At 55.5% G+C, this 25735-nt stretch overlaps 6 protein-coding genes across 6 annotated transcripts; 4 read left to right on the top strand and 2 right to left on the bottom strand.

Annotated features, from left to right (window-relative positions):
- Positions 1 to 4499: 4499 nt before the first annotated feature.
- CCMA1212_006544 (F-box/WD repeat-containing protein 1A) lies at positions 4500 to 7611 on the top strand (the record flags this gene model as incomplete). Its single annotated transcript, XM_073703759.1, has 2 exons — positions 4500 to 4698; positions 4796 to 7611. 2 exons carry the CDS (start codon positions 4500 to 4502, stop codon positions 7609 to 7611), a joined length of 3015 nt encoding a protein of 1004 aa, XP_073558062.1.
- Positions 7612 to 8238: 627 nt separating this feature from the next.
- Positions 8239 to 8880, bottom strand: CCMA1212_006543 (Charged multivesicular body protein 5; the record flags this gene model as incomplete). The annotated part of the gene is made up of 1 exon (XM_073703758.1): positions 8239 to 8880. One exon carries the CDS (start codon positions 8878 to 8880, stop codon positions 8239 to 8241), a length of 642 nt encoding a protein of 213 aa, XP_073558057.1.
- Positions 8881 to 10028: 1148 nt separating this feature from the next.
- Positions 10029 to 14120, top strand: CCMA1212_006542 (uncharacterized protein; the record flags this gene model as incomplete). Its single annotated transcript, XM_073703757.1, has 4 exons — positions 10029 to 10081; positions 10175 to 10237; positions 10329 to 10666; positions 10756 to 14120. 4 exons carry the CDS (start codon positions 10029 to 10031, stop codon positions 14118 to 14120), a joined length of 3819 nt encoding a protein of 1272 aa, XP_073558058.1.
- Positions 14121 to 14807: 687 nt separating this feature from the next.
- Positions 14808 to 15929, top strand: CCMA1212_006541 (putative iron/ascorbate oxidoreductase; the record flags this gene model as incomplete). The annotated part of the gene is made up of 1 exon (XM_073703756.1): positions 14808 to 15929. One exon carries the CDS (start codon positions 14808 to 14810, stop codon positions 15927 to 15929), a length of 1122 nt encoding a protein of 373 aa, XP_073558059.1.
- Positions 15930 to 20301: 4372 nt separating this feature from the next.
- Positions 20302 to 20923, bottom strand: CCMA1212_006540 (uncharacterized protein; the record flags this gene model as incomplete). Its single annotated transcript, XM_073703755.1, has 2 exons — positions 20302 to 20721; positions 20918 to 20923. The coding sequence occupies 2 exons, from the start codon at positions 20921 to 20923 to the stop codon at positions 20302 to 20304; spliced, it is 426 nt and encodes a 141-aa protein (XP_073557745.1).
- A 1840-nt stretch (positions 20924 to 22763) lies between these two features.
- On the top strand, positions 22764 to 23087 carry CCMA1212_006539 (uncharacterized protein; the record flags this gene model as incomplete). The annotated part of the gene is made up of 1 exon (XM_073703754.1): positions 22764 to 23087. One exon carries the CDS (start codon positions 22764 to 22766, stop codon positions 23085 to 23087), a length of 324 nt encoding a protein of 107 aa, XP_073557811.1.
- Between the last annotated feature and the right edge of the window lie 2648 nt (positions 23088 to 25735).

Below are 25735 nucleotides of genomic sequence, written 5' to 3'. Positions count from 1 at the left end.
CTCATCCGCCAGAAGGGTAAATGAGGGGGGGGAGGAAGAGGGGGGCGCTTGGGACCCTTTTTTTTTTTTTCTTTTTTTTCTTCGTTTCTTCTGTCCGTTGCTCTGCTTCCCTTGTGCGGCGGTCCGAGAAATCGCCATCGCCTCCCTCCCCCTCTTCGACCGTATTCTAGCACGGTATCCTCTTGTCTTCTCCAATGCGGGTGGTTGGAAACCCCCCAAGAATACGCTGCCAATGTCTTTGGCCACTGCAGACGCCCAGCATCTTCGCCCCTGTGGCAGCGGCAAACGTCGTCCTGTGTCCCTGTACCCGGCAGGGCAACGATAGGCCTCTGTCGGGCTGAGTACCGCTACCCTCTGGGCTGGCGGCATGCACAAGTTGCCTCCTGTGACCCCAGTCGCTGCATGTTTCACAATGGCCAGAAGCGGCGCTACGCCTGGAGTGGCTAGAGGCAGCTGGAGCTACCAAGGAGAGGGAAATTGACCATCATGCCTTCTTTTGCTCTTGTCGTGCCATTCATCGTATTACAAGCATTGCTATTACAAGGTAACAAGCATGGGACGGGAACTATTGAAGCTGGGGAAGAAGCCGTTCGTTTGGTTCGACGATGGCGATACGAGAGCCGCTGCCTGCGTGTACCAGCGGAAGCACTCGCCCGTTGGCTAGCAGAGCAGCTGAGGGTGTTGGGTCCTCTTGATGAATACTGAGCGCTACTGGTTCGTGTTTCTGAACGACTACCTTACCCGGTAATACCACACCACCAACAGATGATGCTCAACGGCGTCGACAGGACAGGCTGCGCCAGACGCCCATGGACGCAGCAAAGCGTGTGTCGCTGCCCTCTCACATGCCTCTTGCCGCTGTTTCAGTCGCACGAGCCGGCGGCTGCTGGACCAACAAGACCGCGCGAGGTTGCATCGCGTCTGCTGCTTGCACGGCCCCGAGTCTCAGCCAACCCTCCATTGTCACGTACACGAGGCAAGATCCGTGCATTCTGGCTGCGATCAAACCGATTGCTACTGGGGTTCTGACTTGATGGGTATGAAGCGGCCCCTTTTCTTGCTTCCAGCTGCGCCATGTCATGGTGCAAAACGCCTCTCTGCCTGGCGCCATTTGATCGAGTGTTGGCGGGGATCCAATATCTCATGACGGGTGCGGGTAGGCGCGGTGGCTGGCGGCCGGCTCTTGGGCATTGCAATCAATCTGTTGCAACATTGAGCCGACTGTTTCCCTCGTAGCCATACTGTACCTACATACGCAGCGCCTTCATCATGCCCGGCAGGTTCTGTACCCTTGCTGCCATGTGTTACGAGGTAGGCACATACATGCTCCATACGTCAGTATCCAGGCCTTTGAGCATCATTGTCATACGTTAAGCAACCGCCGGCGGACGGGGGAGGGCACCGGGGTAGCAAGGCGTTAAGCCATCCATCGCCGACTTTCCTCTGCTCGCTGCTCGAGGCTTGCGGTGCTTCATATCGCTTCATGTTTTACACCAAGAAGGCAAAGGCAAACACAAAGAAAAGCGCTTTGCCGCCACAGACACCAAAAATTTGGGGATCGCGGAAAGTATCAACGATGGAAAAGACGATACTCGAAGCAGGGAGCGCTATATCAGGCCGACGCATGGCAGCCTTGAGGACTGCACATGGCAAACAGGCACGAAGTCTACTACGACGTCAAACATACACACGCGTCTTCTCTACCCATCTATTTCTCTCTCTGTTGCCAGAAACGCTGAGAAGAAGTTGAAGATGAGAAACACCACGGTAGAAAAGGGGGCATGCCGTCTGCAGTACGTGCTGGTAGCTCCAAGTGCACACACGCCAAGTCCTGCTCGGGGAAATATGTAGACCCTGGCAATTCCATGTTGAAGCTCGTCACTTTTCACTTTTCATGCGGCTGCAGGGACGTGGTATTCTGGACGTAGTACTTCCCAAGTTGTGTTTCTATACCCGCTTAAAAGGAACACTTCACATGTTATCAGTTACTCTAGCGGGTTGGGAGCGAATACCAACCTACAGGTACCTAGACAAGGCCTGTTGGAGGCCAAATAAGGTATGCTACTACTTCGTCCAAGCAAGTACGCGTACATGATCCCTACTGCAAGTCTGTCGTTGAGGCAGTTCTTCGGACGAACTCGACCAAGTTTGACGGCACTGCTTGATTGCCTACCCGAGACCCAGCATCATCAGCCTCCTCCGATGTTAATCGACCCATGGTATGCTGGTCAACCGTTGGCGTCCAGTTGCACCTAGTTGCCCCGCATGAAGCCCGAGGATTCTATTCCGTACAGGTAAATTGGTGACATAAGTTATGCCTTCTGTGGATTTGCAAACAAATATTACGCCGGCAACGGCACTCCCTGTTATCGTGGGCTCTGTTCGTTCTGGCAACGGCGGTGAACGACGAGACGACTTGACGCTTGTTCACCGTCACGTACAACTACAAATAACCCAGCCACCCCGTTTTCGACCAACTCGAATGCCATAAACGAGCTGAAAGATGGCGGCTGGCGTCAATCAACGTGTTCTAGATCTCAGGGCCTGACCAATGGCCGCAAGACGCAAGACAGAGGAACGAGAAAAGGAAGAAGAATAGATAGTCAAGAAGCACCCCGGTGAAGAGCTGAATCCAGGGGTGCGGATTAGGTGCAACAACAACACCGCCATGGCGCATGTACGGAGTACTGTAGGGCTGAGCTGCATCGACCTACATGTAGCTAAGCTCTTAGGACCGTGGCCGTCAATGCGACCCGGCGACGAGAGGCGCGTGTCCGGAGCGTTTCTCCCCGTGGCACGATTGAAGGATCGAGTAGTAGTCGTCGTCTATGCGGCCAAGCCAATCAATCAAACGGAGTGTCCCAAGTAGCTGCTAGACCATTTGGACAGGTATGGAAGAATCGAAGCTCGATGTTGGTGGTGGCTTAGCTCTTCATACCAGACGGACGAGACGGACTGTTCCGAGAAATGGACTCTGCGAGCGGAAGACGCCAACGTGCCAGGGAGGTGCGCAAGCTTTATCAGGAAAAAGAAATATCCAATGCGTTCAAATCGTTGGAAGAGAGATCTGGCCGTCGCGAGTCCGACTCTATCAGCCTTGTCTCTGTGAATGATGGATCAACAACAACCGGAGCTGCATGCATATGCCGAGCGAGGATGAGGTGTCATCTCGGTATGTTGGTTATGGAGCAGCTCTGATTAGGCAGTTGGTTGATGAGATGTGGAGAAGACCCGGCAGCTCATCCGCCAGAAGGGTAACAAACCAAATGCCGAGACTTTGCGTTGTTGGTAACATTGAGGATGCCTCGTATCCGAGATACTGGCGTCCGTACTGTGATAGACTGTAGCTGTGAAGCACCGAGGTGTGATATCGCGACTGTGGCAAAATGATGGAGATAGTCGGCCAGATTACGTGAAGCCAACTTGCCGCTCGGAGAAAGTGAGTCGTTGATACCTCACCAACTGCCGGACATGGATATTCTTTCAGGTCATCAATGGCATCTTTTCACGCAGCTGGACTTGTCTGCTCCTAATGTCGTGATCCAGCACGTGTGTCCCTGCGAGATGCCTTGGCCGTGAACAGCACCGAGCCTCTTGATCCATCTCGCCTGCAATCAGCACACGCATCAGCGCTAGAACCGGCCGTGATGACGGAAACAAGGCTCAAGGTTCGAAAGCATCCTAAGTAGCTCCATGTCGACAAGCCTCTCCAGCATCGTCCGCCTCGTCGAAACACTTGTTGCCTTGGCTGATGATGCTCTGTATGACCATCCGAGTTGCGTTGCCTCGCCTGCGACATCTACATTGAGGTTCATGTTCCAAGGTTGTCCTTCTATCTAGTGCCCGCCTCTCAGCTGGAGGGCACTAGAGCGGACGCATCAGCCGGTCGCCGCCATCTTGATCACGGTCCCGCGCCCATCTGTCGACGCAGTACTTGACCAGTACTGGCCGTCCCTTGCCGTCCGGCGAGCAGGGCCCAGTATCCTGCCGGTACCCTCAGCCCGCTGCGGCGCTGCTGAACCAAGGAACCCCCGCCACCCCCAAGCGGCGCCACGGCACTTGGGCACACCAACGCCCAGCCTGGAGGTGGGATCCGGCCTCTAACCACCCACTGAGCCAACAGCCCAGGACAGCTGGAGCCAGTGGAGGAACAGCGCCGAGGCCCATCATTGATCTGGACGCTGGAACCTCGCATCCAGGCTGCAGCGCGACGATTCGCCTCGAACTGCTCCGTTTGCCTTGCCCGCGTCCTTCGTCACCGTCGTCCTGTGCCTTGTCTGCCACTGGCCGGCCACATCGCCACTGCTCACCAATCCGCGCCCCATCTGGCCTCGCCATTGGCACCCGACCCCCCCAGCTCGATATGGGAGTTTGCGCGGCCGTCTGGGTCTCAGCGCTTCGCAATCCCTCCGCCGTGTCGAGCGACCACTTGAACCAAGGCTTCCGGCCGTGAGAGCTTCACTTGACCCCGTGCGCGAGGCTGAGCCCCGACTCCGTCCATGTCGCGAGACAACCTGCCGTCCGCCATGGGCCCCTTCTCGCCTGCCCACCAGCCTGACGAGGGCTACTCCGAGGATCCTCTGGGCACCACTGGGCTGGCCGACCAGCTGTCTGCGCTGGCGTCGCTCAAGTCGCCCCTCGAGCTGCCGCAGTGGCTTGCTGCAAACGCCTCCATGCTCCCGGTTTCCGTCAAGTCCAGTAAGTAACCCTGACTTCTTGGATTCCTGGCTACACGTGCCTTGCGATGCGCTGCTTGCTATGAGCTTCAACCCCCCCTGACTCGCCGTTGCTGCAGGACTCGCCATGACGTTGCTGGACCAGCTTCCCACCTCCGCCATCGTCGAAATCGTCGAGCGCCTGAGCCCGCGACTTTACATCGACTTCATCCGACACTTACCCGCCGAAATCTGCCTCAAGATCCTGGGCTACCTCGACCCCGTCTCCCTCGTCAGCGTGCTGCAGACCTGTCGAGCGTGGTACGACCTCGCCGTAGACCGGAAGTTATGGGAGCGGCTATACTATCTGGAAGGCTGGAAGGCAGTGCAGAGCGAGATCGATGCGTGGGAGGTCAGGGTCAACACGGGCGTTAGCAACTCGATAGGGCATCTGCATAGGATGCAGACGTCGGACCATCACCCAAACAAGATCCGCGCCATTCTCAACAACGACGATGACGACGAGGACATGGAGATGCTAGATCAGGATAGGCTTCCCAGCATCGTTGACAGCAGCGCCGCGTCCAGCATCTTTGGAACCCCCAACGCGCTGCAGTCGCCGAGACAAATGCTGCCTTCGCTGGGAGAGATGCACTTGGACAGCTTCACGTCCGCCAAGGGCAAGGCTGTGGATTGGAGCCATGGGCCGTCGTCCTTGTCGTCGGAGAGCAGAGCCAAGCGCAAGGAGCCTGGCGGCACCCCCGACATGTCGCTGCCGTCCATCGAGGCGGGCGACACCACGGCGTCCATGATCAAGTCGACGCTCTGGACGTGGGACATCAACAGCTCGCGATATCGCATCAACTGGAAGTACCTCTACAACATGAGGCGGCGGCTCGAGTCGAACTGGGAGCTGGGCAAGTACAAGACGTTTGTGCTGCCGCATCCCAGCTACCCCGAGGAGGGCCACCAGGAATGCGTCTACACGCTGCAGTTCGACGCAAACTATCTCGTCAGCGGCAGTCGGGATCGCACCATGCGAATCTGGAACATGCACACGCGCCGCTTGGTCCGCCCGCCGCTGACCGGCCACGCGGGCTCTGTCCTGTGCCTCCAGTTCGACGCAGATCCGGCCGAGGACATTCTGGTCTCGGGCAGCAGCGACTCCAACGTCTTCATCTGGAAGTTCTCCACGGGAGAGCTGGTGCAGCGCATCACCAACGCCCACCGCGAGTCCGTCCTCAACGTTCGCTTCGACAAGCGCGTCCTCGTCACATCTTCCAAGGACAAGACCATCAAAATCTTCAACCGTCGGCCGCTGCGATACGGCGACTTGGGCTACGGCGCCGTGGATGCAGCCGTCAACCCCGTCGGCCTGAGCGTCAAGCCCTACGGTTACGAACCCGATCTCTCCCAGGAGCTGCCCGTCAAGCCCCCCTACACGGTCATCGGCAAGCTGGAGGGGCACGGTGCTGCCGTCAACGCGATCCAGATCCGGGGAGACACCATTGTGTCCGTCTCTGGCGACCGCCACATCAAGGTATGGAACTGGCCGGAGCAGGTCTGTACACAAACCATCCCGGCGCACGAAAAGGGCATCGCCTGCGTCGAGTTTGACGAGCGCCGAATTGTCAGCGGTAGTAGTGACTACGAGGTCTGCATCTTCGACGCGCCGACCGGCCTCAAGGTGGCCTCTCTCCGGGGGCACGCCCATCTCGTGCGAACGGTGCAGGCTGGCTTCGGCGACTTGCCGTACAGTAAGGAGGAGGACGCAGCCGAGGCCAAGCGCGTGGATGCCGAGTACTTTAGGGCCGTCGAGGCGGGCGAGATTGACCACGAGGGCGACCGAAGACTCCGTCGCTCAAGGAGAGTCAACGCAGGAAGCTCTCGGCCGGCCGATGTCCAGGCCACGGGTGCCAAGGTCCCGCCAGGCGGCGGCGGTGGGCGCAAGTACGGGCGCATCGTGTCCGGCTCGTATGACCAGAGCATCATCATCTGGCGCCGCGACAAGGAGGGCGTGTGGAAGCCGGCCCATCACCTGCGCCAGGAAGAGGCGGCCGAGGCGGCGCACCGACAAGCGGCCCTGACCAACAGCCAGCGGCAGGGCACCCAGCTCGCCTCGGCGGCCATTGCCGTGTCGGCTGTGCATCCCGGGGCGCCGCAGGGCATGCAGTCGTCGCCGATCAGAGACCCCAGCGGCGAGAACAGCCAGATGGCGCGCATCTACATGGCCATGATCGACTCGATTGTGCCCGTGGGCGTTGCGGCCCTGAGACAGGCGCTGGCGAACCACCCCTCCATGCTCATCTACCACAGCTACCTGCAAGCCGCGATCGAGCGGGAGCCGTCGCCGTTCGTCCGATCACATCTGAGGCAGGTGGTGGCGGATGGCCTGATCGCGATACAGAACAATCAGTCGGCTAGACAACGCCTGATTGCTCGCGGCAACTCCCACATCCAGGGCCCCGTCGCCGCAGCTCCTCACCTGCATCCTGGGTACGCAGACGGTGCCATGGCAGGTCCCTCTTCCGCAGTGGCGGCAGTTGACGGCAGTGGGAGCGATCCGCGACATCTGGCTTATCCTCCAGCCCTGGCGCCACAGGCTCAGGCATCTGTTCCTCTCCACGCTCCGTTGCCCCAGCCGTCGCAGCTCTCCATTTCGCCCGGTCAAGGACCCCCGCCCCAGCTTCCGCCCATTCTCCAAGCCGAGCTTCCCGGACAACACCCTCACGTTCAGCAAGGGGCGGCGGCTGAGATGGCAGACGCAACACCGGCGCCAGAGCAGCATCCGCGGATCGTGGCGGCCGAGAATCCCCCGGCCCGCGTCTTCAAGCTCCAGTTCGATGCGCGCAAGATCATCTGCTGCAGCCAGGCGCCCGTCATTGTGGGATGGGACTTTTGCAACGGCGATCCGGAGCTGGAGGAGGTGGCACGATTCTTTGCGGCGATTGATTGAGGGAGCCGCGAGGCTTCAGGGGGGCGTTGAGATTACACTAACATACCTGACGGCTATACACGATCGATGCCTCAAAGGCAATGTGCTGGGTGGAGGAGTTTAGGAGGGGGCGCAACAAAGATTTGGCATCATCATCGATTTTTTTTCTTACTTTGACGCAAAGACAGAAAAGGTGCAAAAAAGAAACAGGCGATGGCATCACTGCAGTTACATAGCGAATTCCCGGCATTCCGACAGTTCTCCCGGCGTTTGTATCATGTTGTAATTACTCGAATGAGTGGATAATTTCATGACGGACAGGGCTGGGGTCTTGGTAGATGATGTTAGGAGATTTTCCTGTCCATTATTCAGATAAGAAAACAAGCATAAAAAAGATACGAACGCACACGATGGAACTTTGGAGATGCTTTGCCTTGTGTATGTCGCTCAGGAAAATGGAAATCAATTCTAACGATGTTGCTTAGCGAGCTGAAGGCAGAGACTTGCGCCTAGTACCTTGCCCTCAGGGGGCATAGACGAATCGTATAACCGTGCTATATGTACTCCAACAAAACGAACAGAAACAGTCTTGTATGATATGCTCAGCAAGATAAAAGGTGGACAAAATCAGTCCAAACAAGCGCAAATCTAACCCGCAGCCTGCTTCACCTTCTCTTCCGTCTGCGGCGGCTCGTCGACAAACTCGGGCACGACCTCGTCCTGCAGGAACCCCGGCACAGCGCCGCTCCCGTACTCCTGCTCCAGCTCGGCCTCCATGCCAAGCGCCTCAAGCTCAGCGTCAAGCTCCGCCTCGTCGACCTCGTCGGGAATATCGTACCCCCTCGCCAGGCTCTCCTGGATCTCGTTGCCGACATCCAGCAAGTCGGCCATCTCGTCCTGCAGCCGCTCAATCTTGTCAATGTCAATCTTGCCGTACTGCTTGCGCAGCTCCTTGTTGGTGGTCTTCATGGCGTCGACCTGGGTCATGACGTTCTTGAGGTTGTCCTGCATGGTCTGGGCCTGCTCCATGTTCCAGACCTGGGCCTCGAGCTTGTCCTTTTCGGCCTCGTAGGCCTTGCGGCGCTGGAGCACCTTGAGGGCCTTTTGCTTGATGGCCTGCTTGCCGGGGCCGTCGCGCATCTTGGAGAGTTTCTCCTGGTAGGCGGAGAGCTCGCCGTTGAGGGCCTTGAGCTTGGTGTCGATGGAGGCGATGCGCGTGTCGATGTTGGTGATTGCGCCGGTGAGGGTTGGCTTGGGGCCCGAGGGCTTGGAGCCGAAGAGGCGGTTCATTTTTGAGAATTTTTTTTTCTGTATTTGTGATTGTGAATTTTCCTCCTCTTTTCTTTGGGGTTTGTAGCGTTGGTGGTGATCGGTGGGCGAGATGGATGGGCGAGGCTGACGGTGCGGATGGGCTGATACGGCGACGCTGAGGGGGATGACGTTGGACAGTGACGAGGCTTTGGGGGGGTTTGCAGGCGTCGTCGTCGGTGGAGGGGATTAGAGGGGCTGTTTTAGACCCACTGGCGCGTTTCTGCAAGGCTGAGCTTGGGCCAGGATGGGCTTGATGAGTCAGCGGACTTATGGATGGGCTTGGGGTTGAATACATGTAGAAGAGCAAAAGAGATACCAAAGCTCAAGTTCATAGAGGCTTGGGGGTCACGGGAAGAAAGCCTAGGTACTTTTGGAAATTCTGCGAGTATTCAATCTACATCTACGTCTTGAAAGCTTGTTTGACCTGTGAACAGACGTTTGTGCATGTCTCAATAACCTTTGCACGGCCACTCCCTGTAAATTTGGAGCTCAGAGCGGGATCTACAGCTAGTCGCTGAAGCAAAAATAGCAGCATCACCTCTTCCATCCACTGGCAACTACAATCAGGGCATCAGGTATACTGTAGAAGAAGAGTAGGATGGCAGTTTGATTCCGTTGAAATCAGCTCTCTGTGTATTGTCTTCTTCTCATTGTTGTCATTATCTGGCTTGTGCTGTTAAACTCACTTCCTCTTCACTTTACGCGTCACGCTTCCATGAACAAATGCCCCTCCAATGCATTCACATTCACTGCCCCATTAGGCCTAGCCCATCCCCGCGCTTACCTCTTCGGGCCCAATGTCAACAAAGCCGAGCTTCCAATGTCCCGAAATTCGGCAGACAAGCTCCAAAGCCGCGCTTCACGCACGCACTTGAACGCACGCGACTCCAATTCTGCAGTCGTGAACCGAACGCGTCTGCGTGGGGTGTCGGTCAATTCACTTGGGCGTTCGATTTTATCTCATATTACTTTTTTGATTTTCTTCGTTTTCTGTCTTCTGCCATATGTTCCGCTGACCTCCCCACCTGCCACCTTTCACCTTTCCAGCATCCCGCCCTCTCAAACCACGAATTCCTCCCAGCTTTCCTTCTCCAACCGTGGCACGAGAGAACCAGCCGTTCTGCGCAATGGACGGCACGACAAGCCCCCGATGGGGAAGCGGGCACAGGCCCGTATCAAGGTAAGACGCCGCCTCGACCTGCGCTGCGGTATCGCGACTGGCGGTGCGGGACGACTTCTGGGATCTGATCGTGGGCTAATGGGCGCGCAGCAGCAACTCTCTCCCAGCGTCGTTTGTGACGTTTTTCCCAGTGGTCCAGGAGGCCGACACAACAACGTACGTGGGGCTCTTGCGGTGTCTTCCGAGCGGCGATGCCCCCTCCTTTACTTGGTGACAACAGTTACTGACGTGGTTTCTGGAGGGACAGTTCGTGGGCAGACATGCTAGCCGCCCAGAAGCCAGCGACGATCCCGCGCGCCTGGTGCCGCGTCCCTGTCGCCGCCGGCCCTGCGACTCTTCGCAAGGGCGCCACCCTCATGAAGCGGGTCGGCCGGCTTGCCGATATGCGTGTGGTGAGGCAGCAGCAGGCGATGACAGCCCAGGCCGCTGCGCAGGCCGAGGTCGCCCCAGAGCGCGAGGAGACACAGCAGGTGAGCCGTCGTCGCCTCAACTCGTTTGTGCGGCCGGCAGAGGACGCCGTGCTGGAGCTGAGCGGAGAGCCTCTCTCGAGAGCAGAGATGGCTAGCGCCATCATGCGCGCCAAGGGTATGTTTTTTTGCTTCTTTGTTGTCCGATGCTAGAGATTCGCTGTCAAAGCAATGCTGGAGCTGGACTTGGCTAACTGTTTGCTGCAGTGGACGTCGCAAACTGCTTCCTGCATAAAAAGTACACCGACCTGTCAGACCAGAGAAGCCTCGCCAAGAAGAGCACATATTCCAAGACGGTCGTCCCCTTGAAGCGACGTTTCGTCGATTATTCTTCGATTGAGTTCGAGTACGCCCGCGGTGGAAATGGCGGCGCCATCTACAGCGAGCTTGACCACATACTTTCCAAGGCTGTCCAGGCCGGTGTCAAGGAAATCGATGTCAACATGGCATCCATCACAGAGACTGGCGTCCACCTGCGATCCATGCGTCGCAATCCTCGAATCCTTCTCGCCGCCAGCGGCACCCCCGATCTATCAGACATTGCCGACGCCACCGAGCCGAGCCTCCTCACCTTGGAGCCTAGCGAGTCCATGTCAGACGCCAAGTCTCCCACGAAGCGCGCTTCCACCCAGTCTCCCAGCCCTTCCAAGGTCAACAAGAGCTTCCGCAAGAGACTCAGCGACACGATTGTTCGGCTGTTGCCCGTTTCTCCCTCTCGTGCCGAGCCCTCTCCCTCGCCCATCAAGCCGCCTTCTCCCCGGCCACTCAGCAAGGACGGTTCCCCCCGCCAGAAAACGCCCTCGATTACCATTCCCAAGAGCCCCAGTGCCGGCAGATCGTCTTCCCCTGTGTCAGCAAACTCTACCCCTGGCATCATTCGCTGGACCACCAAGTTATCCAAGGAGTCACCCTTCTCCCGCTGGCGACCCAAGCGCAAGTCAGAGCCAATCCCTACTGTCGCCGCAGTATCCTCTCCGTCTCGCGACGAGCCCGACCCGTCCTTCTCCGATATATCAATGGGTGACAGCTCCATCTTGGCTGGATCTCCTGTGCACTACGCTCGCCCCAGGGCCCCTACCCCTTCTAAGTGGAGCGGTCTGAGGCCTACGACTCCCGGCCGAGCGTCGTCCCCTCTCGCCGCTGTTACTACGCCTGCTGACGAGCGAGCCTCTTTGGACTTGGTCAAGTCGCTGCCTGAGTGGATGCAACATAACCAGTCACCTTCTACGGTTCGGCAGTACGATCCTGCCCACATTGATTTCAGACCCGCCTCTCCCTCCTTCAGCGGTTCTGTGCCGTGGGTTAACAACCCGGCCGACGCAACGGAGAGTGGGCGCACCAGTATTGTCAGGCGACGCAAGAGTGAGCCGCTGTTCAGAAACATGCTCAAATCTCAGAGTTCGCGCCGAACCTCATTTTCACCCCAAAAGTCTCTCAGAGCTCAAGAAACGAGTGCAGTCCTGCCCAGCATCGAAGAGCCCGCCTCCCAGTCTCCCGAGCATTCTCAAGCTTCAGTATACCTCAGTGCTTCGTCTGCTCAGGCTAACCCTCTCGCTCCCGCCGTGTCTGAACGCACCGACCCTGAACAAGCCGAAGACATGGACCTCAGCGACCTTTCCCGTCAGTACAAGAGGAAGATGCGGGAGACCTGCACGCGGCTGGCTGCTTCCCAGAGCGAAGATAACATCTTCGTCGACGATATGCGCCGCCCTGAAAGCATCTTCGGCGCTCTGCCCACCGAGACTCCCACCGCTGGCGCAATCAAGCAGCTTTCCAGTCTGGCACAGCACGCATGTTACGGCAACGCCGGCGTCAAGGTTGTCGAGTCGGATGGGCGTCTCTGGGTTCGGTTTAAGCTGCCGCCCAGATACACCCACTTGTTTCCCAAGAACCAGTTGGACGAGCCGTCCCCATCTGAGGAGTCTGCGTCGGCACCCGATGCCCCTGTTTACCGCTTCGTCAAGAAATACCCGCACGGTGAGGAACCTGATGTCCGAACCAGTGACGAGACGCTTGTTGTTTCCGACTTCGACATGTCTGCTGCTCAGCCAGCCTCGTCGCCGCCGGTATCTTACAACGACGAAAACGTGGATCCTCGTGCCCGAGCCAACGACGAGACTCTTATCGTTTCCGACTTTGACGCTTCTTCTGTCAAGCCCCGTTCGTCGTCGCCGTCTCGTGAAGACTCTGCTGCCCGCGCCAATGAGGAGACCCTGATCGTCTCCGACTTCGACATTTCTTCCGCCAGGCCGGCCGCGCAGAACGGCAACGATGGTAGCGCCTCTCGTCCAGCTCTTTCCTCCTCCGGTGGCTGCACTACCGTTCCTGGCTACACGGAGCCGACTCCGGCAAAGGCCTCCCAGTCTGTCCATGGTTGGGACAGTTCCTCCTCTCTCTCCGAGCTGGAGCCAACGCCTGACCTGGACAAGGCCGCCGAGTCAAGCATCGCCAGCATGGTCGCTGCGATTAGCGAAGACCAGCAGACCGACGCTGCCGTCCACTCCGCCGCCGCACCTACTCTCAGCTCCTCGTTCACGCCTGTGAACCGGACCAGTGCCCGCACGAGTTCGTCAAACAGCTCGAGCCATGGCACCGAGTCCGACGCCAACGTCCGCAACCACGACTCTCCGGAGCGTGATTACCTGCGAGACTTTATCAGGCGTTCGCGACCCCGGTCCCGGCGTCCCTCGTCCACTGAGAGCGGCTCCCCTACCGCGCCGCTGCAGCGTCTTCCTCTTGGAGCTAGAAGCCCTAACATGGAGACTCAGCAAAAGGAGAAGCGCAAGTTCGACAGCAGCGAAGGAGAAGAGAACGAGTTCCCGAGCAGTGCTGAGCCTCCCGCCAAGAGAGTTCGCACCGCTCCTCGATCCAACCCGCGAAAGTCGACCGTTCCCGCCAACGACCGCTCCGACGACGAGGACCCCCTCGCGAAGGACGTGACCATGGCGCAAGCGAAGACGAACGAGACCGCGGACGCGCTGGCAAACGCTGTCGAGCCCCAAGAGGTTCCAGCTGCTGCCGCCGCCGCATCTCGCCGGTCGACCCGCTTGAGGAACAAGCCAAGCGCGATCCCCAAGTCCTCGATCCCGACCCCCGTCAAGGTGGGCCGCGGACGTCCCCCTACAGGCGCAACACTGGGTTCGGTGCGCACCGAGCAGCAGGACTTGGTCCACCAAACCCGGGCCAACACTCGCCGCAACAAGGGGAACGCGGAGTACCCTGCCCAGTTCCTGGCCAGGCGATCCGAAGAGGACGAGGGCGGGGACGCAGAGCTGGCGGCTGGCCAGCGGGACGAAGCCGAGGCCTCCACAGCACGGCGCGGTAAGAGCGTCGTCTGGAAGGAGCCTCTGGCGGACTTCCAGGAGGAGGAGAAGCCCAAGAGGGGGCGGGGAGCGGCGGCTGCGGCGAGGGCCCAGCCGGCCAGCGACCGGGTGTCAAAGCCCGCGCCCAAACCCTCGGCGGCGAGTCAGAGGCAGCGGTCGTCGAGACTGGCTGCGGGCCTGGGCATGGCCGGGAACGGGACGCCGGCGCCAAAGCGCGCGACCCGCGCGTCGACACGGAGTCAGATGTAATGGTTGAGCTGTACGGTTCCCATTGCTTCTGACGAAGTGAAGACCGGGTCTGGCAGGGAGGTTCTTTTTCCTGTTTCTTTCTCTTGTTCTTTTTTTTTTTTTTTTTTTTTTTTTTTTTTTTTTTTNTTTTTTTTTACTGCATCGCGAGGGCGTTGGGGGAAAGATACCCAGGACGCGTTGTTTGCTTTTTGGGGAGGGAGGTCGGCCGAAGAGCCATTGGCCTCTTGTTTTTTTTCGTTGTGTTTTTCTTTTCTTTATTTTTCTTGTTGGCTTTGGGGTTCCGGAAAAGGGAAGGGGCATGGATCGTTGGCAGTAGGAAAAACTCGCTGCGTGTTAAGAGTCTTGAATTGAGCGCTACGGTTTGCTTCTCACGGCAGTTTTGAGCATTGCGATGTGATGCAACATATGCCTACTAATGTAGTGGACTGCAGGTCTGGAGGTTCGCTGGGCGTGTCGCGTTATCGGACACTCTGCATGGTTGGTCAGGGCTAGATAATACTACGTCTTCCCCCGCTTCTCAGTTGCTGGGGGTTGATGCAGATGGCTTCTACGAAATTCTAACGACAAAGATTGACTCTTACATGAAGGCGTGTAGATGATGTTGATTACAACGCTTCAGGACAATAGACGAAGACAAGATACAGAGAAGAGAAGAGAAGCGAAAAAGAAGCGAAGCGTCTCTCGGTCATGGCTACAGAAGCAGTGGAAACGACGCAGCTCCGTCTCGCCTCGCCCAACGGCATCGTCACGCGGACCATCCTCAAGACCCCCCTCCGCGACGCGCTCCCGTCCGAAATCCCCATCATCGACATCTCTCCCACCTTCAGCCAGTCTCTCGAAGAGCGAAAAGCCGTTGCGCAGCAAGTCCGCTCTGCGGCGCAGAACATGGGCTTCTTCTACATCAAGAACCACGGTATCCCGGCAGACGTAACGCAAGCCGCGTACGAGGCTTGCCTGGCCTTCTTCCGACAGGATAAGGATATCAAAATGAGGGCTGATTCGAGAAAGGCAAAGTGGGAGAATGGGTATAGAGCGCCGGACACGCAGCGACTGAATCCGTACGAGGGGATCGACGTGCGAGAGAGCTTTTCGTATCGTTACGATCCTCGGTGCGACGATACAGTTGGGGAAAGGGGGCTGGATGAGATCCCGGAGGAGGTGAGGCGGTATCTACGGTGCGAGGAGTACCCGTGGGAGAAGACGAGGAATCTGCCGCAGCTGAAGGAGAGCTTGACGAGGCATATCGGGGAGTGTTTGCGGTTGGCGAGGGCGCTGACGAGGTGTTTTGCTTTGGGGCTGGGGCTTGAGGAGGGGTGTTTTGATGGGAAGGTGAGGTATCCTGATGCGTCGTATGGGTTGAACTATTATCCGCCCCTTGAGCGACGGCCCACGGATGATGATGTTGATGGCGTTGATGATGATAAAGGGGAGCAAGAGAGGGTGTCGATTGGATCGCATACGGATTTCCAGTTGTTTACGATTCTATGGCAGGATTCACAGGGCGGGCTGGAGGTTCTCAACAAGCAGGGCCAGTGGCTGCGGGCGCGGCCGGTGGAGGGAACGCTGGTTGTGAATCTGGGGGACTTGATGCAGCGGATTACGAACGACGAGTATGTCAGTACTGTTCATAGGGCGAGGAACCGCAGTGGGAGGGAGAGGGTGAGCATTCCGTTTTTCTGGGGGTTTGGATTGCATGAGACGTGTGGGGTTGTTGTTGTTGGTGGGGAGAAGAAGTATGAGGATGTGAGGTGTGAGGAGTGGGTTGCGAGGAGGATTCGGGATATGAAGAGGGTTGGGGAGGTTGAGTGAGTGGAGGGATGCTGGATTGGATGAGTGAGTGATTGGTGTTGACAGTGATGATGGGTTGAAGGTGCATGGGAGGAAGAGGAGTGTCCAAGGTGGTGTGGATGATGTGACTTGAGATGACTTGGAGATGGGATCATGGGAATTGCAAATGTGAGACGAAAATGGCATCGGAGCTGGCTCCTATGGCACCCGTCAGGGCAACGTGACGTTTGAGCCATGGAAATTTGAAATCAGACATGTCGTGTGTCTGATATTCGCATCTCGATCGGAAGATGTGCAAATTCAGGCCAGGAGAAAAAAAGCAGGTTTGCGTCATTCAACGTGCATCAGGTTTGCGGCTCGGGGCAACTTCCGGGGGCCGAAGTTCGGAAGGGGCGACGAAGAGCTACGAGTTATAGACGGGCGAGGTAGCCAAAGTCATCGCCACGAAATCAACTGCAGAAGAATGTCTTTTGATTCATTTACGAGGAGTGTTATTGGGTGTTGTTCCAATTACTATGCATCGGGAAATGTTCCGAGTTTTGGGCTGGGGCGGGAAATGACGTCATGACGTCAGTGGTGGGCGCGGCTGCTGCAGGGCGGGAAATGGGATGGAAAAGGCACGAGGGACGACGTTGTGGACTCGTCATCACTTTTTTTGTGTTCGGGATCTGTTCCGAGAATTGCTGGAGAAGAATCTGGTTTCTTAGAAAGAAGAGGGAAAACAGGAATAGAGAGAATGTGTGGCTGGAGTAGGGAGATGGGCGTTTTGCAAAGACGCCCTGGTGTGTAAGGTGTTGTTTATTTGACGCCGGCAATGTTTTGGAATTATACCAGGAAGAAAAGATGGGTAGAGATGAGGGTTTGTGAAGTGATGATGTCATTGTGGTGAATGCTTGTTTTTATGCTGGTGATTTCGAAAGAGTTATGTGGGGATTGCTTCAGCTTGGGCAGCATGAGGAATAGTTGAGCGTCAAGAGTGTCCTTGTGAGAAGGGCTACCGTTTTAAACCGACTGCTGAATGGGGACATGTGCTACACCTAGCAGTACTATATGGATTGCCCTCAGGGATCTCGATTCTGTCATGTCGGGCTTTAGGGCAGATGCAGTTGAACGTGTTCTTGTGCGATGGGTAGAAGCGGCATGCGAGGATAGGACATCCCGTGACTGTGAGATTGTTTCGCCCTGGGATCTGAACCGGATATGGGGGATCTGGGACTTACACTTGCCGGGTTCGCTTGGATGCGGTTATTTTCGTTTGAGGAATGGGTATATGGATTGTGTCTTGACGGAGATGATGGATGCGCGTGGACTTGAGCGGCGGTTGATGCTGGTGATTGCATGATTGATTGGACTGTGCGAAGAGATGTTGCTTGATTGGCATAACAGTAGAGACGAGACAGATGATGCGTATAACGTGGAGTTGCACCGCACAGTAAGCAGCAGGCTTGATTATCAGTAGGGCGGGCAAACGGGGATTCCGGCGATGCTCGGCAGAGCAAAAGCCGAATGGGGGATGGGATCTTTCGATGGCTTGTCACAAGGGCAGCTCGTTGCATCTGACCGGTTTGGTTTGTAGGACTATCTGTGGTTTGACGTGGTGAGGCTTGTGTTACGCTTACCGAATGCTTTGCCTTGTGGTGAATAGGAAGGACAGGTGAGGTTGATGCCAAAGGGAGGGGATGTTACTACGAGTACACGCGGTACAGTTTGGCAGTCTAGGCACCAGGATATCGAGAGCTCACGATAAGTATATCGAGGTCGGTATTGATGCAGTGAGTTGAAGCGGGAGAATACGGGGTGACAAGGCGCCAACTGCTCCCCCCCCCCCCCCCCCCCCCCCCCCCCCCCCCCCCCCCCCCCCCCCCCCCCCCCCCACCCCCCGCTCATCGACGGAGCTTTCCCCATCATTTAATCAACGGCCGGACGGACTAGTACTGTATGAAGAAAGAACAAAGCACTCGAGTCATTTGCCGTCAAGCCGGAGATCGATTAGAAGCAGTTGGTGATGGGAAGAGTGGGCGGCTAAGAAGGTTGGAAGGCAAAATAGTGTAAGAGGGATTTGCGGGTTATTGCGCCGAGAGAGGATCCGGCCGGGGACGACCTAACGGCGAATTATTTGCAGGCTTACATTACATACTTTGCTATTTGCTACTTGTACTTGGAGTTATTGGGTTGATACAGTGCCGACGAGATGGGCCTTTTCCGGGGATATAGATTCGACTTGTTGTAGCTTGAGTAGATGTACTAGATGTAGATGCTGTGGTAGGTACATGTAGACGGGTAAGCCAGCGTGTTCCATCGCCCATCCATCCCAGACTGGCGGTGTCGCTATCAATTAATTACCCATCGCGTGTCTCTGCCCAGAGGCCGATTGCGCCTCGTGCGCGGCCATCGCCACAGAGGGATCCCATGAGATTGGGTCAGGAAGCTGACATTGTGCGACATGTGCAGGCAGAAGGGGGGTGGTGGTGTGTGATCACAGAAGATGTAGTAGGTGCACATGTAAGTGATACAGGCTGCCATGGAACGGAGTAGGGTATCAAAAAGAGGCTGCATATGCCAATAAAGTAGGGCTGATGATGAGCCATCGGGAGAGCAAGTGTGAGTCAGGCAGAGCCAAGCAGCTCCGAGATGCTACTGCAGTACATAAGTTTGGTTGGTCCAACTTTTGACGATACTTGTGCCGTTGCTTGTGACATACCGAGATGCTCCGTTGCAGCAGCACAAAAGGACAACAGCTTTGACAGGTTAAACCTGGGGTTGGAAGCAATACTCCATGGTTACATCTCGACAGACTATTCTTCTGTGCCCCCCCGTCTTTGCTCCGCATTCCCCATCCATTCCTCCCGTCGATTCCTTGCGGTTTGAGGATCCGTCGTGCGTGTGTCTGTAGTTGATGCTCACTCCCCCTCACTCTTGGCAAGCCCTCGATTCGACGACCGCGGCACACGAGGCTTAGGCAGATGATGCGGGTGATTCCGCGTCGGTGAAGGCAATCTGCAAATCCATCAATCAAGTTTCATCCAGCTGGCCGGCCCGTCTATCAGGCAAAAGCGAAACGAAAGCCAAATGAATGGGGTAGTTGCTAGTTATTCTGTCTTTCTGTCGCCCATCACATCTTACCAACTCGGCGTCATCTTTTGTTTATGATGTTTCACATGGCCCTATGGACATGGTCCCGTTTGCATCGCGGGGTATGCCGGGTCTACGTTGAATGACTGGCAGAGCTTGAACCCTTTTGATATGCTGGTGGCTTGTTCGGGCTGAATTTTTCCTGCAAGTCGATCGGCCGTGCATGCAGTGAGAAACTCAAGCGGAAGTGACTGCTCGCTCTTTTAAGATGAGAAGTTGGTGTGAGGGAGCTGAGCGAGGTGATTGGATGTTGTGAGGAGACGAGAGGCAGATATGGGCTTACGGGGGGATGTGTAAGAGCCTCGTTTCATTGGGGGATTCATGCAGGCGAGAGACGGGCTGTGCAAGATGCTGTTTCTACATGTTTGATTTGGTTGGCTGCTCGACTGAGCAGGCTTTCTTTATTTGATTTGAATGGACGTTTTCTTTGTTGCTTTGACGCTGTCCTTGGATGCTTGCCTGATGCGGCGAGGAGCTCGGTATCCGATATCTGACTGAAAGACGACCTGCGAAAGCGGGAAACGCAGACGAGGTGAGCTTGTACGAGAAAGCAACGAGGTGCTCGTTTTCATTTCCTTTGTACATACAAACTCGGCCCGCTGAGCACTTGCTTGCGCCGGGGATGCAAGACTCTGCGCCCGTGCGAGAAAGATCCCTGATGGCAAAATGCAAGGGCAGGTTTCTGGTGATAAGAGAGACTAGGAACGGATGGCCATGTGCCTCTTTTTTTGCCGCCGTGTTAAGATGATGTGCCTAATAGCCCCCGCGGATAGGACGGGGTAATGCGGGCAACGCGAGATAGAGAGTGGTAACATGAACAACTTGTTCTGTGCTTGTTCTCGCCCGGATTGGAGAGAGGATGCGTGCCTGATGTGCGCTTTATACCTGACGGTTGATTTGATGGACGAGTCACATTTTGGTGTTTTGGTTCGGTTTTTTTTGCGTGCGGGGTGGAATTAGCAGGTTGGAGATGGGCTTTTTTCTGGCGTGACGGTGATGTCGATCTGGAGGGCTTTTGGAGTTGTTGGGCGAGGGAGAGTTGATGGTCGTTCGTGTGTGTCTCACAGTGATGATGCTGTGGCTTATCGACTTTACCTGCTCGCCTGGGTATCCCCTCTGAACTTCTTACCTTGGTTCAATGAGTGAAAGATGCAGCTGATATTTGAATTAAGTGAGAGGAATGAAGATGAGCCGCAAAAGAGTTGATACTCCAGATGCGACAGAGACCCGAAACCATTACGGCCCGTTCTTGTCTAAAAGATCAGCAACCAGAAACTGATTTTCCAAGGTTCTTCGTTGCCGGCCGTGCATTAGCGGAAGATGGAGATGAGAAACCCTTTAAAACGGATTGCCTAATTCGGACAACCGTTTCCATTTTGCCCTCCTTATTCTTGCCCAGAAAAAAAAAACATTGTGCCACATGCAGCAGTTGGGCTGATGTTGGGAGAGACTGAATCGTGGTGGAGGGTGGTGGTGTTTGTCTCGTCGATTCGGGGAGATGCCACTGCTCGAGGTCGATTGGGCGAGTAGCAGCGCCGGGGACAAGCCTCTTTTTGTTGTTTTTCTTATTCGTTTTGTTGCTGTTGGTTCGCTTGTCTTTGATCCTTTTGTGAGCGGACCGTCTGGCTCCATCTGGGCTAAAATGGGTTACAGTGTTTGCAAAACGGCTGGAGATACTCGACTGTGTGGCTCAGACCCAGAGATTGGCGGGCGAACATTCACTTTGAGCCACCCCCAACTTGCTGTGGGCAGAGGAAAGGATTAGAACCTTGGAAAGAGAGAGAGGAAGAGGCGGAGGGACAGGGGAGCAGAATGTCTATCAAACTGGCGATCCCCTGGAGAATGGCGATGGATGGCAAGATACGGAGTAGAGAGACCGCCATTTGGGAGGACCAACAGGCCGGATTACGTCCGCCACTCGGTGAGGGTTGAGAGCGAGAGAGATACCGCCGTGTTGTGCGCATCCCCTGCATGTTGTGGACGCGAAATGAGGGCGGAATCAAGCTTTGGTTGGAATTGGCGGTGCAGGCATCAGCTTCCCCGGCGATTGACCCATGTCCAATGTCCCTTGTCCATGTTAATGGGCTTTCGTTTGATGCACGGGGTAAATAGTCATGATAACTTGAATCCATACTGTAGCTGTAAACATGCAGGGCAATAGTAATGGGTGGTTACACGTTTCTGCCTCACGCCGTTGAGCCGTGCATCTCCGTCTGCTAACTGGCAAGCCATCTCATGTAATGTCGTAGTATTGGGTATGTATGGATATTAATTACTGGGCACACTTTTTTTCCCTTTTCTTTTCGATGATACAACCGTAAGACATACGTGTCCCCGCAGCGAGGGCTGAGATTCCCAACGGCCCGCAGCTGAAAAAAAAGAGGGCGAACCAGCGCATCAGCTGCAAAGCTGCAAACTGCAAGCCAAAGTAATAATGCCGTGAACTGGCATGGCCGCGTGGCAGCGACACGATGGGAGGACAAGGGGACTGATTGCGATCCGAAGACGTCGAATGTTCTGGGCAAATCTGTTGTGGAAGGATTTTTCCAAGAGGCAGGGCAGGCAGGACGGACGGAGCTCCGGGGGGGTTTGATAGCAGAAGCACGTTCAAGATGAGTCTCTTTCTTTCTACAGCTCTCCGGTCGGGCGCTGCGAACAAGGAGCGCGTAAACGAACTGCGGGAAAGAGGAGGAAGAAACAAACACAAAACGCCACCGTCTGAAAAGGCGGAGAGCAGCTCCGTTTTCTGGACCTCCTCTCGCCTCCCCTTGCTGGCGGCACTCCTCCTTGGGGTCCGTGTCGCACCCCTCCATACAGCTCTCTCTCCTTTTTTTTCTTTTCTTTCTGGTTGTTTCGTTCTTTTGGGTGTCGAGATGCTATCAAAGAGATTGTGACTTGGCCATTCTGCATCACCTGCCTTTGTTGAGATATGTGCCGCATCAAACGTGAACAAGATGGTTCTTTAAACACATTCCCCCCCCGGGCGTGTCTTCCGCCCGTGCGATCAGCTCTACATGAGTAATTCAGAGGCGAAAAAGAAGTTGCGAATACTTGCAAAGCAGGAAACACGCACGCAAAGCCGGGGGTCATCCTGACATGCTCGGGCCATCATCAAAAAGGCCCTTTGACCCCCCTTTCCGGCTGGTCCCGGTCCACGCACGCCGCCTCCCTCCCCCAGTTTGAATTTTTCCACACGCCCCCTCCATTCTGGAGATAGAGCAACCTCACTGCTCGTNCCCCCCCCCCATGCCCCCGAGGGAGCCTGGGAGGGAGGCGAGGCTCTTCGGTGGGACCCAAAGCTGGGTTGGTGTGGCCTTGGCTTGCTCTGACTCGAGCGCCGGGGCCGAGGAGCGGGCATCCACGAGGACGATTATAATGCGCCCTCACTCCCCCGGATTCGGGCTTGGTTTTCTTTTGGACCTTATACCAAGTAATTTTTTTCATCTTCTCAAACAACCTTTATACCACCGTATAACATACCTATTGTATACGAAACAACACGAGCAGGATCAGGATCCTCATAACGAACAAGGACAACGACATAATCTCTAGTGCGAGCACATATACCCACACCTCCTGCTCGTACTACCGCATCAACACGAACACCAACACTTTGCGCGTCGACGCGAAGTAAACAGACACATCACAAACCGCAAGCCATCCAGGTCTTCTCCAACGACCTTCTCTCCGACAGAACACACTGCGCTGGCCGCGGCAAACAAAATGTCCCCCAAGCAGTCATCATCAGCATCACCAGATGCCTACTACCTGCTCCCCAACCTGCAGGCCATGGACCCGACAGCCCGCGAGCTCGACCTCGACGCCGAGGCGTGGATCCAGCCCATCATCATCGAGGACGAGGACCTCATGTTTGGCGGCAAGCCATTGAGCGCGTGGTACGAGGAGGACCGATCGCGGCTGAGCAGCACCAGCAGCAACAGCAGCGACGACGGCAATCAGAGCTTTGAGGAGGAGGAGCGGCGCGGGCGGGAGCGCACGAGGAGGCATTACGACGGAAAGGCGCTGAAGAAGTCGCACCGGAAGTGAACGAACAAAGAAGTTCACATGGACACTCTGGTATATGGGACGGGGATGAAGTGCCTGCTTGATGCAGGGCTGTCGTCGCTTGTCTGCTCCTTCTTCGCCGTCTTCTCCTCCTTTTGCTTGATGCAATTCTATACCCGCAATCCTCTTCCTCATATTCCTCATCATCATCATCATCATCTACGCCAACAATCTACTCGGCTCCCCCTCGACATCTTTCACTTATACCACCAACGCCGACCTCCTTTCCATCGTTTTACCATACCCAGCTACGACGAATTGACGCTTTAGACCTATCATCAAACCACGGGAAAGACAAAAAGGAATCATCATCGGTTATTCATCATATCATATGGGTTACACTGGCGTTACATCAACTTGATCATATCTATCTCATATTCATTCACTGGTTGCATTGGGATCAGCGCGGGCTTGAACTGTACTTCATCCCTCTCACACAACAACTCTGGCATCATTGGGAAAAGGGCGACTGACTCGCTGTTGGTTGACTACTTTATACCCTGGGGTTTGGGGGGACTGGACTTACGGGGAGTTTCATTATTGTAGAACAATAATCGTTTGTTTATCATCACTCATGAGGGAGGGGATTAATGCGGTGTTGCATTCGAGCAGCTGAGGATGAAGTCATGACGGGACGGGAGATACCAACGGTCTTGACACAAACTGAATGGCAGGAATACCATAACAATAACATGAATTACAATGACTACGCTATCATCACGGTGATTACCATCAAAACGCGTCTGCACGTTAGATGCGATGACATCTGCAACGATACTAGTACGGCTATGACAGGCACATTACCAGGGCGTTACCACAATGACATTACACTCAACTAGCCAATGCCGAGGATACTATTACAAGACCGTTGCAACGACGACGAGAACAGCATCGCGGAAATGGATGTTTTCCTAGTGACTATCCAGTGACAGATGGCGTAACGCGCGACCAGCCGATCTGCAAAAAGGGACATGAATCTTCTAGACAAAGACTGGCTGCCTGCCGCCTGAGTCGAGACCAAAGTACAGAAAAAAGACGCGATCTGTGCCGCTGTGGCGTGCGGACCAACTTTACGCCACGCAGCTACGAAATAGGTAGAACGATATCGGTGTCGCGCGAAGGTTGGGAGAATCGGAAGATTTTTTTTTTTTCTTCTTCTTTCTTTGCGACCGGGCGGATCGGCAGTTTCTTTTGGTTAATTGGGCTGTGTTGCTATTATCCGGACGGTCGGGTCATTGATTGACTCATGGAAATAATGTGGTGATTGATGGACTCGTGAAAGCTGAACGTGTGTTTGATGCGTGGGAGACGGGAATGGGTTGTTATTCAGCTTGTGTGCGAATGATGATGTATTTTATTCGTAAGGATTGACAGGCATGTTTTCTCGTGATTGACGTGGGCTGATGATTACGAGTTGTTACGACTGTGTGCATCGGGAGTGATTGATTGATCAAATCTGTTGTTAACCTTTTGGGTCAGCTCTTCAGCTGGTCTTGAGCGTTACATTCCTCCCTTCCCCCCCCTTCCCTTTCAGCTTGTAACGGAGCTGTCAAACGTGATGCCATGTGTTAAAACACCCACCGGCCACGAACTAAACTCCATTACGACACCGGAAGAATATATAAGAGCAAACAACGGATTGTTCCAGTCCGTTCGGCAAAAGCCATCGACTGGGCGGGTCATTCTCCGGGGGGGGCAAAGGAGTTCATATCACAAGAAGATGACAAGGCCGACCGGAGGAAAAATGTTTTTGTGGCTTTTCTGATTTCCTGCTGCCCTTTCTGAACGAAACGTCCGGTAAAGGGAGACGGGCTGGGGGAAAGGATTGACCGGGCCGGCAAACGGCTCAGAGTAACGCCTGAGAGAGACCCGGTGAGGCTTGGACGACCTGAGAAGAACTTGACAGAAGAGGTGTGAGTGGGCTGTACAGTACGTGGGCAAATTTGGAAAGGAGGTGTGGACGGTTTAGGTCTCCTTTTGACGTTGCTTCAAGTTATTGCCATCTTGTGGCATCCGTCTTGTGGCTTGACGGTTCTACGAGCAAATAGAAGTTGGGCGGAAAAGGGTTTATCCTCTGTCTATTGTTCTTCGGAGAAGCCCGTATTGTTGGTGTTGCCTCGTCAGCCGTTCTGTTAGGGGGGGTTGTTTGTTCTCTCTCATCCTTGGTGTTGTTAGAACTACTTGCTTGTAGTATCACACAAGCGTTCAGTGTCAACATCAGGTTTCCGACTTTTGCTCGGCACTTGACATGTGGGCGCACACGTGTCGTCCTGTATGTACTGTAACCCCGTCCGATGCTAAAGCGGCCCTGGCATGCATGCGTCCCATGTAAGTCCTTCTTGCACGCCGTGATTCAGCTGGGAAGGCAAAGAATAGGGGGGTTACTGCGGAGTACCACTAGCAAGGAAGCACACCGATGGAAGACGGCTCGACGTTCCAGAAGCCCGTTCTGTCGTTGTTCCATGCAGGCCACCTCTTCCTTCTCCCCATGGCGATGGGCATGACGCTTGACATGGGGGGCTTCACGCACGCCCTGGAAGATGCGTTGCGGCCCAAGAAGATGCGGACAGGGATATTCAGCTGACCCTTTTTTGCTTGTTTTTTTTTTCCGACTCTTCTCCATATTCTTG

Source organism: Trichoderma ghanense (assembly GCF_004382785.1).
Source record: "Trichoderma ghanense strain CCMA-1212 chromosome Unknown scaffold_7, whole genome shotgun sequence".
Classification (NCBI taxonomy): Eukaryota; Fungi; Ascomycota; class Sordariomycetes; order Hypocreales; family Hypocreaceae; genus Trichoderma; species Trichoderma ghanense.
This window is presented reverse-complemented; position numbering and strand designations above follow the sequence as displayed.